Source organism: Somniosus microcephalus, chromosome 11 (genome assembly GCF_052327205.1).
Source record: "Somniosus microcephalus isolate GS21.2 chromosome 11, FLI_Smic_1.0, whole genome shotgun sequence".
NCBI lineage: Eukaryota > Metazoa > Chordata > Chondrichthyes > Squaliformes > Somniosidae > Somniosus > Somniosus microcephalus.
The window spans coordinates 7,197,555-7,211,569 of NC_140997.1; the positions used below are offsets into that span (position 1 = coordinate 7,197,555).

Genomic DNA, 14,015 nt, shown 5'->3' on the forward strand with positions numbered 1-14,015 from the left:
TTTACTGTTACAGGGTCCGTGTTTAACACCGTTACAGGGTCCGTGTTTAGCACCGTTACAGGGTCCGTGTTTAGCACCGTTACAGGGTCCGTGTTTAACACCGTTACAGGGTCTGTGTTTAACACCGTTACAGGGTCTGTGTTTAACACCGTTACGGGGTCCGTGTTTAGCACCGTTACGGGGTCCGTGTTTAACACCGTTACGGGGTCCGTGTTTAACACCGTTACAGGGTCCGTGTTTAACACAGGTTACAGGGTCCGTGTTTAGCACCGTTACAGGGTCCGTGTTTAACACCATTACAGGGTCCGTGTTTACTGTTACAGGGTCCGTGTTTAGCACCGTTACAGGGTCCGTGTTTAACACCGTTACAGGGTCCGTGTTTAGCACCGTTACAGGGTCCGTGTTTAACACCGTTACAGGGTCCGTGTTTACTGTTACAGGGTCCGTGTTTAACACCGTTACAGGGTCCGTGTTTAGCACCGTTACAGGGTCCTTGTTTACTGTTACAGGGTCCGTGTTTACTGTTACAGGGTCTGTGTTTAACGCCGTTACAGGGTCCGTATTTAGCACCGTTACAGGGTCCGTGTTTAACACCGTTACAGGGTCCGTGTTTAGCACCGTTACAGGGTCCGTGTTTAACACCGTTACACGGTCCGTGTTTAGCACCGTTACAGGGTCCGTGTTTAGCACCGTTACAGGGTCCGTGTTTAGCACCGTTACAGGGTCCGTGTTTAGCACCGTTACGGGGTCCGTGTTTAACACCATTACAGGGTCCGTGTTTAGCACCGTTACAGGGTCCGTGCTTAACACCGTTACAGGGTCCGTGTTTAGCACAGTTACAAGGTCCGTGTTTAACACCATTACAGGGTCCGTGTTTAACACCGTTACAGGGTCCGTGTTTACTGTTACAGGGTGCGTGTTTAGCACAGTTACAAGGTCCGTGTTTAACACAGTTACAGGGTCCGTGTTTAACACCGTCACAGGGTCCGTGTTTAGCACCGTTACAGGGTCCGTGTTTAACACTGTTACAGAGTCCGTGTTTAACACCGTTACAGGGTCCGTGTTTAGCACCGTTACAGGGTCCGTGTTTAACACCGATACAGGGTCCGTGTTTAGCACCGTTACAGGGTCCGTGTTTAGCACCGTTACAGGGTCCTTGTTTACTGTTACAGGGTCCGTGTTTACTGTTACAGGGTCTGTGTTTAACGCCGTTACAGGGTCCGTGTTTAGCACCGTTACAGGGTCCGTGTTTAGCACCGTTACAGGGTCCGTGTTTAACACCGTTACACGGTCCGTGTTTAGCACCGTTACAGGGTCCGTGTTTAGCACCGTTACAGGGTCCGTGTTTAGCACCGTTACAGGGTCCGTGTTTAGCACCGTTACGGGGTCCGTGTTTAACACCATTACAGGGTCCGTGTTTAGCACCGTTACAGAGTCCGTGTTTAACACCGTTACAGGGTCCGTGTTTAGCACCGTTACAGGGTCCGTGTTTAACACCGTTACAGGGTCCGTGTTTAGCACCGTTACAGGGTCCGTGTTTAGCACCGTTACAGGGTCCACGTTTAGCACCGGTACAGGGTCCGTGTTTAGCACAGTTACAAGGCCCGTGTTTAACACCGTTACAGGGTCCGTGTTTACTGTTACAGGGTCCGTGTTTAGCACAGTTACAAGGTCCGTGTTTAGCACTGTTACAGGGTCCGTGTTTAACACCGTTACAGGGTCCGTGTTTAACACCGCCACAGGGTCCGTTTTTAACACCGTTACAGGGTCCGTGTTTAACACCGTTACAGGGCCCGTGTTTAACACCGTTACAGGGTCCGTGTTTAGCACAGTTACAAGGTCCGTGTTTAGCACTGTTACAGGGTCCGTTTTTAACACCGTTACAGGGTCCGTGTTTAGCACCGTTACAGGGCCCGTGTTTAACACCGTTACAGGGTCCGTGTTTACTGTTACAGGGTCCGTGTTTCACACCGTTACAGGGTCCGTGTTTAGCACTGTTACAGGGTCCGTGTTTAGCACCGTTACAGGGTCCGTGTTTAGCACCGTTACAGGGTCCGTGTTTAGCACCGTTACAGTGTCCGTGTTTAGCGCCGTTACACGGTCCGTGTTTAGCACCGTTACAGGGTCCGTGTTTAGCACCGTTACAGGGTCCGTGTTTAGCACCGTTACAGGGTCCGTGTTTAGCACCGTTACAGGGTCCGTGTTTAGCACTGTTACAGGGTCCGTGTTTAGCACCATTACAGAGTCCGTGTTTAACACCGTTACAGGGTCCGTGTTTAACGCCGTTACAGGGTCCGTGTTTAGCACTGTTACAGGGTCCGTGTTTAACACCGTTACCGGGTCCGTGTTTAACACCGTTACAGGGTCCGTGTTTAGCACCGTTACACGGTCTGTGTTTAACACCGTTACAGGGTCCGTGTTTAGCACCGTTACAGGGTCCGTGTTTCACACCGTTACAGGGTCCGTGTTTCACACCGTTACAGGGTCCGTGTTTAGCACTGTTACAGGGTCCGTGTTTAGCACCGTTTCAGGGTCCGTGTTTAGCACCGTTACAGGGTCCGTGTTTAGCACCGTTACAGGGTCCGTGTTTAGCACCGTTACAGGGTCCGTGTTTAGCACCGTTTCAGGGTCCGTGTTTAGCACCGTTACAGGGTCCGTGTTCAGCACCGTTACAGGGTCCGTGTTTAGCACCGTTACAGGGTCCGTGTTTAGCACCGTTTCAGGGTCCGTGTTTAGCACCGTTACAGGGTCCGTGTTTAACACCGTTACAGGGTCCGTGTTTAACACCGTTTCAGGGTCCGTGTTTAGCACCGTTACAGGGTCCGTGTTTAACACCGTTTCAGGGTCCGTGTTTAGCACCGTTACAGGGTCCGTGTTTAACACCGTTACAGGGTCCGTGTTTAGCACCGTTACAGGGTCCGTGTTTAACACTGTTACAGAGTCCGTGTTTAACACCGTTACAGGGTCCGTGTTTAGCACCGTTACAGGGTCCGTGTTTAACACCGTTACAGGGTCCGTGTTTAGCACAGTTACAGGGTCCGTGTTTAGCACCGTTACAGGGTCCGTGTTTAGCACCGTTACAGGGTCCGTGTTTAGCACCGTTGCAGGGTCCGTGTTTAGCACCATTACAGAGTCCGTGTTTAGCACTGTTACAGGGTCCGTGTTTAGCACCGTTACAGGGTCCGTGTTTAACACCGTTACAGGGTCCGTGTTTAACACCGTTACAGGGTCCGTGTTTAGCACCGTTACAGGGTCCGTGTTTAACACCGTTACAGGGTCCGTGTTTAGCACCGGTACAGGGTCCGTGTTTAGCACAGTTACAAGGCCCGTGTTTAACACCGTTACAGGGTCCGTGTTTACTGTTACAGGGTCCGTGTTTAGCACAGTTACAAGGCCCGTGTTTAACACCGTTACAGGGTCCGTGTTTACTGTTACAGGGTCCGTGTTTAACACCGTTACAGGGTCCGTGTTTAACACCGCCACAGGGTCCGTTTTTAACACCGTTACAGGGTCCGTGTTTAACACCGTTACAGGGCCCGTGTTTAACACCGTTACAGGGTCCGTGTTTAGCACAGTTACAGGGTCCGTTTTTAACACCGTTACAGGGTCCGTGTTTAACACCGTTACAGGGCCCGTGTTTAACACCGTTACAGGGTCCGTGTTTAGCACAGTTACAAGGTCCGTGTTTAGCACTGTTACAGGGTCCGTTTTTAACACCGTTACAGGGTCCGTGTTTAGCACCGTTACAGGGCCCGTGTTTAACACCGTTACAGGGTCCGTGTTTACTGTTACAGGGTCCGTGTTTCACACCGTTACAGGGTCCGTGTTTAGCACTGTTACAGGGTCCGTGTTTAGCACCGTTACAGGGTCCGTGTTTAGCACCGTTACAGGGTCCGTGTTTAGCACCGTTACAGTGTCCGTGTTTAGCGCCGTTACACGGTCCGTGTTTAGCACCGTTACAGGGTCCGTGTTTAGCACCGTTACAGGGTCCGTGTTTAGCACCGTTACAGGGTCCGTGTTTAGCACCGTTACAGTGTCCGTGTTTAGCGCCGTTACACGGTCCGTGTTTAGCACCGTTACAGGGTCCGTGTTTAGCACCGTTACAGGGTCCGTGTTTAGCACCGTTACAGGGTCCGTGTTTAACACCGTTACAGGGTCCGTGTTTAACGCCGTTACAGGGTCCGTGTTTAGCACTGTTACAGGGTCCGTGTTTAACACCGTTACAGGGTCCGTGTTTAACACCGTTACAGGGTCCGTGTTTAGCACCGTTACACGGTCTGTGTTTAACACCGTTACAGGGTCCGTGTTTAGCACCGTTACAGGGTCCGTGTTTCACACCGTTACAGGGTCCGTGTTTCACACCGTTACAGGGATCGTGTTTAGCACCGTTTCAGGGTCCGTGTTTAGCACCGTTACAGGGTCCGTGTTTAGCACCGTTACAGGGTCCGTGTTTAGCACCGTTACAGGGTCCGTGTTTAGCACCGTTTCAGGGTCCGTGTTTAGCACCGTTACAGGGTCCGTGTTCAGCACCGTTACAGGGTCCGTGTTTAGCACCGTTACAGGGTCCGTGTTTAGCACCGTTTCAGGGTCCGTGTTTAGCACCGTTACAGGGTCCGTGTTTAACACCGTTACAGGGTCCGTGTTTAACACCGTTTCAGGGTCCGTGTTTAGCACCGTTACAGGGTCCGTGTTTAACACCGTTTCAGGGTCCGTGTTTAGCACCGTTACAGGGTCCGTGTTTAACACCGTTACAGGGTCCGTGTTTAGCACCGTTACAGGGTCCGTGTTTACTGTTACAGGGTCCGTGTTTAGCACCGTTACAGGGTCCGTGTTTAGCACCGTTACAGGGTCCGTGTTTACTGTTACAGGGTCCGTGTTTAACACCGTTACAGGGTCCGTGTTTAGCACCGTTGCAGGGTCCGTGTTTAGCATCGTTACAGGGTCCGTGTTTAGCACCGTTACAGGGTCCGTGTTTAGCACCGTTACAGGGTCCGTGTTTAGCACCGTTTCAGGGTCCGTGTTTAGCACCGTTACAGGGTCCGTGTTCAGCACCGTTACAGGGTCCGTGTTTAGCACCGTTACAGGGTCCGTGTTTAGCACCGTTTCAGGGTCCGTGTTTAGCACCGTTACAGGGTCCGTGTTTAACACCGTTACAGGGTCCGTGTTTAACACCGTTTCAGGGTCCGTGTTTAGCACCGTTACAGGGTCCGTGTTTAACACCGTTTCAGGGTCCGTGTTTAGCACCGTTACAGGGTCCGTGTTTAACACCGTTACAGGGTCCGTGTTTAGCACCGTTACAGGGTCCGTGTTTACTGTTACAGGGTCCGTGTTTAGCACCGTTACAGGGTCCGTGTTTAGCACCGTTACAGGGTCCGTGTTTACTGTTACAGGGTCCGTGTTTAACACCGTTACAGGGTCCGTGTTTAGCACCGTTACAGGGTCCGTGTTTAGCATCGTTACAGGGTCCGTGTTTACTGTTACAGGGTCCATGTTTAGCACCGTTACAGGGTCCGTGTTTAGCACCGTTACAGGGTCCGTGTTTAACACTGTTACAGAGTCCGTGTTTACCGTTACAGGGTCCGTGTTTAGCACTGTTACAGGGTCCGTGTTTAGCACTGTTACAGAGTCCGTGTTTACTGTTACAGGGTCCGTGTTTAGCACCGTTACAGGGTCCATGTTTAGCACCGTTACAGGGTCCGTGTTTAGCACCGTTACAGGGTCCGTGTTTAGCACCGTTACAGGGTCCGTGTTTAGCACCGTTACAGGGTCCGTGTTTAGCACCGTTACAGGGTCCGTGCTTAACACCATTACAGGGTCCGTGTTTAGCACCGTTACAATGTCCGTGTTTAGCACCGTTACAGGGTCCGTGTTTAGCACCATTACAGGGTCCATGTTTAGCACCGTTACAGGGTCCGTGTTTAGCACCGTTACAGGGTCCATGTTTAGCACCGTTACAGGGTCCGTGTTTAACACCGTTACAGGGTCCGTGTATAGCACCGTTACAGGGTCCGTGTTTAGCACCGTTACAGGGTCCGTGTTTAGCACAGTTACAGGGTCCGTGTTTAGCACCGTTACAGGGTCCGTGTTTAACACCGTTACAGGGTCCGTGTTTAGCACCGTTACAGGGTCCGTGTTTAGCACCGTTACAGGGTCCGTGTTTAGCACCGTTACAGGGTCCGTGTTTAGCACCGTTACAGGGTCCGTGTTTAGCACAGTTACAGGGTCCATGTTTAGCACCGTTACAGGGTCCGTGTTTAGCACCGTTACAGGGTCCGTGTTTAGCACCGTTACAGGGTCCGTGTTTAGCACCGTTACAGGGTCCGTGTTTAACACCGTTACAGGGTCCGTGTTTAGCACCGTTACAGGGTCCGTGTTTAGCACCGTTACAGGGTCCGTGTTTAACACCGTTACAGGGTCCGTGTTTAGCACCGTTACAGGGTCCGTGTTTAGCACCGTTACAGGGTCCGTGTTTAGCACAGTTACAGGGTCCATGTTTATCACTGTTACAGAGTCCGTGTTTACTGTTACAGGGTCCATGTTTAGCACTGTTACAGGGTCCGTGTTTAGCACCGTTACAGGGTCCGTGTTTAACACTGTTACAGAGTCCGTGTTTACTGTTACAGGGTCCATGTTTAGCACTGTTACAGGGTCCGTGTTTAGCACCGTTACAGGGTCCGTGTTTAGCACAGTTACAGGGTCCATGTTTAGCACTGTTACAGAGTCCGTGTTTACTGTTACAGGGTCCGTGTTTAGCACCGTTACAGGGTCCGTGTTTAACACTGTTACAGAGTCCGTGTTTAGCACCGTTACAGGGTCCGTGTTTAGCACCGTTACAGGGTCCGTGTTTAGCACAGTTACAGGGTCCATGTTTAGCACTGTTACAGAGTCCGTGTTTACTGTTACAGGGTCCATGTTTAGCACTGTTACAGGGTCCGTGTTTAGCACCGTTACAGGGTCCGTGTTTAACACTGTTACAGAGTCCGTGTTTAGCACTGTTACTCTTCTCAAACAGCACTGAATCTTGTCTATAATTTGTTTTTCAGAGCCAATCATTCAGGTTCCGGTGTACGTAGCCGAGTAAGTTACTGCTAGAAATTATTATTTGCACTCTGAAAATCTCTGCAGAATTTAGGCTTGAAGTGTTATGGTCTGAAGACATCTAATTATTGACTTTCTATATGATTAAAAGTTTTGCGCCTGGCATGTAACTTGGGTGTGGGGAATCGTTCAGTGTTTCCATAGAGGCACGCCGATTGACTCAAATTTCACACTCAACCACACAGTGCACTTTACTATCACAAAATCCCCATTCACAAAAAAAGGGACCAAACACATACTGTACCTCAAAAATATATCAGACAGTCTTTGGACACTATGGCAGTTTTCCATTCCCGCTCTATTAATTCCCTGCCCTCCTGCCAATTTAGGGACTGCTCATATTGCAAACTTTGGTCCCTCAACCTATTCCCTCCCGTCCCAGTATTTCTTCTGGAGCCTCCTTTGGACTCCCTCCCCTCATTAGGGGCCTCCCCTTTCTCACCAGCCTCAGCCTTGTGTTTGCTCTGTTCCTGGAGCTCCTCTTGTTTTCCCTTAGACTGTTGCGATGTTTTTAGGGACACTGTGCATGGGGGCCTTTCTATGTGATGCACATGTGTGATTTTCCCAGTCCATAATCAACTACTGTTTGCCCTTTCATGTTGGTTTTTGCCCCTTGCCCAAATGTGAGATCGTCACTACAGGTTTGTCCCCTGTTTCGTGGCCTAAAGCTAACTTCTGAGTGCCCCGCAATATTGATTTTTGCCCACATGCTTTCTGCCCTCGGTTGTATGATATTCAATTCCAGTTGTTCCTGGATGGCCTCTTGTGTATTTGCAATCTTTGAAACTTTGCCTCCCAGCCACTAAGTAGCACAGATTCAATGCGTGCCTGTCTATAATGTAGTGCTGTAGTCCCTTCGAACAATCAGATCATAGAAGCATTCATCTAATCTTGACATTTGAGCACTGCCCATCAGCAGATCAGTCATGTTTGCCAGTGTGGTTTCTCAAAATAAGTGTTGAGCGTCTGAGACCTTTCACTTGTATTTTGCACACCGACTTTTCAAACCGGTGTGTCCGCCAGTTCACTGGTTGCAGTGCCACAGGAAGAGCGCTAGAACCATAGGATGTTACAGCACCGAAACAGGTCATTCAGCCCATTAAATCGGTGCTTGTGATGGTATAAAAATACAGAAGAGATTGCTGAGGGAAACAGGAATGACTTGCAGCTCCAGCGAGGGATTCAGGTCATCTTAGAAATCCTGGGAGAGTTGCTAATGGTTCATGAATATCATTTGAACCCAAATTAAATGCAGTTCTTGCCTTTTGCTCACTGGTTTGTGTTACTCGTTCAGTCAGTCTCTCCTTCTGTAACGCGTGTTTGCTTGATGCCTGGTTTACACAGAAACTTGTTTCTGTTCTGATTGTAGGCCAGCATTTCTTCCCGATCCAAATGACGGCAGCCTCTATGTCATGGGAGGGACAGCTAAAGATGGGCTGATGGTAAGTTGCAGAACATTTTATAACCCTGAAGGTGAGTTTCAATCCTGAATGTATCATTCAGCTACACCTCCAACAGTGTTAGCTCCTCTGGTGTCTGTACTATAGCCACAAGATCATTTTTAAAAAGCTGTTCTGACCTTTTGATTGTTAGAAAAGTTCAAACTTCACATGGTTGTTTGGTTAATGTACAGTAACACCGATGGTAGTTGTCTTGATTTTATTTCCAGTTTTAGACTTTACATAAAATATAACAAAAGAAAGCTTGGAATAAGAGGCCATTCTGCCCATCAAGCCAGCTCCTTTCGCACTGCACCTGCAGTCTACCTTTTATAGACTCTACCCACCCATTAAATCTCCTTCCACACCCCATGTACACTCTCCCCTATCACGGACTCTACCCACCCATTAAATATCCTCCCACAGCCCATGTACAATCTCCCCTATCACGGACTCTACCCACCCATTAAATCTCCTCCCACAGCCCATGTACAATCCCCCCTATCATGGACTCTACCCACCCATTGAATCTCTTCCCACACCCCATGTACAATCTCCCCTATCACAGACTCTACCCACCCATTGAATCTCCTCCCACACCCCATGTACAATCTCCCCTATCACAGACTCTACCCACCCATTGAATCTCCTCCCACACCCCATGTACACTCTCCCCTATCACAGACTCTACCCACCCATTGAATCTCCTCCCACACCCCATGTACACTCTCCCCTATCACAGACTCTACCCACCCATTGAATCTCCTTCCACACCCCATGTACACTCTCCCCTATCATGGACTCTACCCACCCATTGAATCTCCTCCCACAGCCCATGTACAATCTCCCCTATCACAGACTCTACCCACCCATTGAATCTCCTCCCACACCCCATGTACACTCTCCCCTATCACAGACTCTACCCACCCATTGAATCTCCTCCCACACCCCATGTACACTCTCCCCTATCACAGACTCTACCCACCCATTGAATCTCCTCCCACACCCCATGTACAATCTCCCCTATCATGGACTCTACCCACCCATTGAATCTCCTCCCACACCCCATGTACACTCTCCCCTATCATGGACTCTACCCACCCATTGAATCTCCTCCCACACCCCATGTACACTCTCCCCTATCACAGACTGTACCCACCCATTGAATCTCCTCCCACACCCCATGTACAATCTCCCCTATCATGGACTCTACCCACCCATTGAATCTCCTCCCACACCCCATGTACACTCTCCCCTATCACAGACTCTACCCACCCATTGAATCTCCTCCCACACCCCATGTACAATCTCCCCTATCATGGACTCTACCCACCCATTGAATCTCCTCCCACACCCCATGTACACTCTCCCCTATCATGGACTCTACCCACCCATTGAATCTCCTCCCACACCCCATGTACACTCTCCCCTATCACAGACTGTACCCACCCATTGAATCTCCTCCCACACCCCATGTACAATCTCCCCTATCATGGACTCTACCCACCCATTGAATCTCCTCCCACACCCCATGTACACTCTCCCCTATCACAGACTGTACCCACCCATTGAATCTCCTCCCACACCCCATGTACAATCTCCCCTATCATGGACTCTACCCACCCATTGAATCTCCTCCCACACCCCATGTACAATCTCCCCTATCACAGACTCTACCCACCCATTGAATCTCCTCCCACGCCCCATGTACACTCTCCCCTATCACAGACTCTACCCACCCATTGAATCTCCTCCCACGCCCCATGTACAATCTCCCCTATCATGGAATCTACCCACCCATTGAATCTCCTCCCACACCCCATGTACAATCTCCCCTATCATGGACTCTACCCTCCTATTGATTCTTCCTGAAGGAAAGATCTATATAAATATTCTCTGTTTCCCAAAAGTAATCAAGCATAACTGCTGAATACTCATCGATCCTCACATCTCCAATATTCAACTTTGGCCTACTCCCCTCCATGAATACTTTCATCACCACCATCTGAGCAGCACAGGAACCATCATGTCCTGTGCTATATTTTTAACCATCTATCTATCCCTCAAATCTTATACCCAACCAAATATTTTTCAGTTCCAAAAGCTCCTATTTTTTAGTTACTGTTCCCAACCCCTCCTCCCTCATGTATTGTACCTGTGGTTAAGAGGTTAGCACTCCCATCTCCCCGCTTGGTATTGTTGGAGATCTGCTCCATGCACGATCCACTAGGACTGACGGTGCAGTTACCAGGCGGCCAAGTCATTATGTTAATGACGGGAATGTGTTGCAGCTTGCTGGTTGAGGATCCAGATTTCCTGGCCTGTTTCCAGATGATCTCCACCCAGTGAAAGTACAAAACCAAAATGGCTGGGATAAAATATGATTGGTGGCAGAGTGCTGTACACTCATTGTTGCCTTCGGGTATTTTTGGTGATTCATATAGTAACCAGTAAAATGTAAAACCTAAACTCTGCTTTCTTCAAAATAGAGAGGGCAAGAAACTACCCAGAGGAAATCAGTTGTAATTTCAAGTAATACAGATTTACTTTTAAGAGAGTATATAAAATCTGATACATATTAGTGTACCATGTGTGTATTGTTTTAGATTTCAGTGTAAAAGTGCAGTACAATTTATGTCATTGTCTTTTTCTCTTCTGTCACACAGTCGATAAAAGGACTTGAAGTTGTGGTATGGCTATTAAAATACTGCTTTAGTGTATTTTAGCATCCTTGTGGTGTACAGTATTCCCTGGCAGTGAGAGAGGGCAGGAGCGTTATTCCTAGAGCTTAGCTAAGGTGCAGGCCAAGGAGCATATACACATGTGTCCGAGTGTCACACCATCAGCTCGGGAAAGAGCGCTGCAACAGTGAGACAAATTAATCTGCATGGGGAAGCTAACAGTTGTCCAGCACCTCAGATGAGTATAGCCGCCGTACAAATTGGGACTGTTGTTAAGGGATGGATACTGAGGAAGGTGTAGCAGTTGGGAGGACAGAGTGACCAATACTGAGATCATGAGAAGGAATGACCCATGTGCAGTATCAGTATGTCACATTGAGAAGATTCTTGTGGGCAGTACATGTGTACAGTGATGTTAAAAGACTACTGAGTGGTTGGTTTGAGTATAAAACAAGGCTTTAATCAACTGTTTCAAAACCATGAGATTCTAGTTACATCACTAGTTCCTGGTTACAGAAACTTCCTGAGCAAGCTGGGCCCACGCCCGAGTATTTATACTTTCCTTGGACGGCGCCACCAGCTGGCCGCCCAGTGTTACTTCATGAGTCATGATAAGATTCATGACACACAGTATGGCAGTAGATTGGTACTTTTGGAAGGTGATGGAATAAGTCCCAGCTAGGTAAATACCACGTGTAAGCCCACAGCTGGGGTGGTGGGACTGAGCATGAGAAGGAACAGGGTGGAAGGGTGACAATGAGTAGACAGCTATGGAAGCTGGCAGAGAGGGTGGCACCATGCCGAGGTTTCAAGGCAGCCTGGTTTTAGTGACTGACTGACAACCAAACAGATGGCATATATTTCCTAATTATGTACAAAATCTGCCTTTTAAACAATACATATTGCCATCACACTTTCCAAATAAAGCAACTTTAAACTTAAAAACCAGTTCATTGAAGGGCATTGCCTGACAGCACGTCCGACCTCTCTGCTTATTGTCAAATACTATTGCTTATTTCAGAAACTCCCTTTCACCATCCCCGAGTTGGTTCATTCCTCTCCATGTCGGAGCTCTGATGGAATATTGTACACAGGTAAAGATTTTTTGTTTTTTAACTAGTTCTTTATCTCTTTGCATTTCTTTGCTTATAGAAAAGCAATTTTATAAATATAAAGTTCCCCCTCCCAGATGAAGGCTTCCCAGGCAGGTTACACATCACATCATTTCCTAACTTAGAGGCTGAGTGCTCCCGTCTCTAGCAATGCTGCTCCTTAACTAGCATCAAGAGGTGCACGGAAGGACGTTGGTGGTGAGATGTTCTCCAATGTTTCTCTCCAGCATCTGTTCTCCCCTCACTCCCCCTCCCCCTCGCAGCACAGCCAAGTTCAGGGACTCACTTTATAGGTAACTACAGATCTGAACCAGTGTCCTATCACACAATGTCACAGAGCGTTGGAGCAGCATGCTGTGCTGATTCTGCTTGCCTTTTCAAATGAGGTCAGAAAGGCTTCGTTATTACACTGCCTGTGTTTGCGCTCATTCCTGTGTGTTTGCGCACGCTCGTGTCTTTGTATATGTGCTTGTACCTGTGTTTGAGTGTGTGCGTGCGCATGTGTGTTGATGCATGTGTGTGTGTGTGTGTGCACTTTTGCCTGTGAGTGAGTGCTTGTGCCTGTGTGCGTACCCACAGTAGGTATGTGAATAGGTCAGAGTTTAAGAGAATTCTAATTCTGGGACCAAACAATGCAAGGAGAAAAAATTCAGGATGAGAAACGGCTCACCACACCCATTCCTTCAAACAGACTGGGCGCAGTTTACACTCTCGGGGACTCCAGCTAACTTATTCAATCTCCAGAAACAGGTGAATAACCGCAAGCAAGCGGCAAGCGATTCCAAGCTGGCACTGATAGTAAAACACCAGGATCTCAGCCTAACATTGCAATCTACCTTATTCAAACCTGACTAGTTACATTCCACAGGTGACACCTCCGTGGTCCCGCAAGCACAGGAACCATCATGTTCCAGAGTCACTGGCCATCTTTGTGTCTACTTATCCTTAGAACCTGTAACCCTGTATTAATCAGATATTTACCCAGCTCCTTTTAAAGACGTTGACACAACATTAACTCTTTTCGGTGCTTGTCTATTTCACATATCTGCTCCTTTATGAGCAAATATTTATTTTTAAATTGGGCAGTTGCATTGACTAATTCAAAGGAGTCATTTGTGACCCTGTTACCTCAGCAACTGCACCACGATATTGGGTCTTTCTGCGATCGGGCACCACTGCGGTTTATTTTAATTAATAATTCTGCATGTATTGTTTTCCAACTTCTATGTTCTTTTCGCAGAAGCTCTTTTAAATAGGCCCAGATTTTTTTTCATACAGCTTTTCATTTTGACACTCTAATGCCCAGTTGTAAGTTGTAACGTATGTGAGGTGTTCTTTTTCTTGCACCAGGTAAGAAACAGGACCTATGGTTTGTAGTGGATCCCAAGACCGGAGAAAAGCAGACCACACTGACCACAGATATGTCGGAGAACATCTGTCCATCGGCCCCCCTCCTGTACATTGGCCGGACAGGTGAGAGCTCTCAGAGGCTGATTCCGGGCTTCAGGCATTAAGTTATGAGGAAAGGTTCGGGACGTCAGGATTGTTTGCTCTGTAAAAGAGGTGACCTCAGTGAAGTTTTCGAGATTATGACGGGAAATTGTCACGGTTGATCCAGAAAATCGCTCACTATGGTGAAGAGTCCAACTCCCGGGGACACGAGTCAAAATTGAGTTGGGAGCATG

The 14,015-nt window shown here is 48.5% G+C and overlaps 1 protein-coding gene across 3 annotated transcripts in view; it reads left to right on the plus strand.

Moving 5' to 3' along the window:
* Positions 1-14,015, plus strand: part of ern2 (endoplasmic reticulum to nucleus signaling 2) — an 81,126-nt gene that overhangs the window by 31,309 nt on the left and 35,802 nt on the right. For all 3 annotated transcript variants that reach the window (XM_086000081.1, XM_086000082.1, XM_086000083.1), the window contains 4 exons: positions 7,044-7,077; positions 8,468-8,540; positions 12,240-12,312; positions 13,681-13,803. In XM_086000081.1, the coding sequence (XP_085856207.1) occupies positions 7,044-7,077; positions 8,468-8,540; positions 12,240-12,312; positions 13,681-13,803 (303 nt within the window). The remainder of the gene's footprint in view (positions 1-7,043; positions 7,078-8,467; positions 8,541-12,239; positions 12,313-13,680; positions 13,804-14,015) is intronic.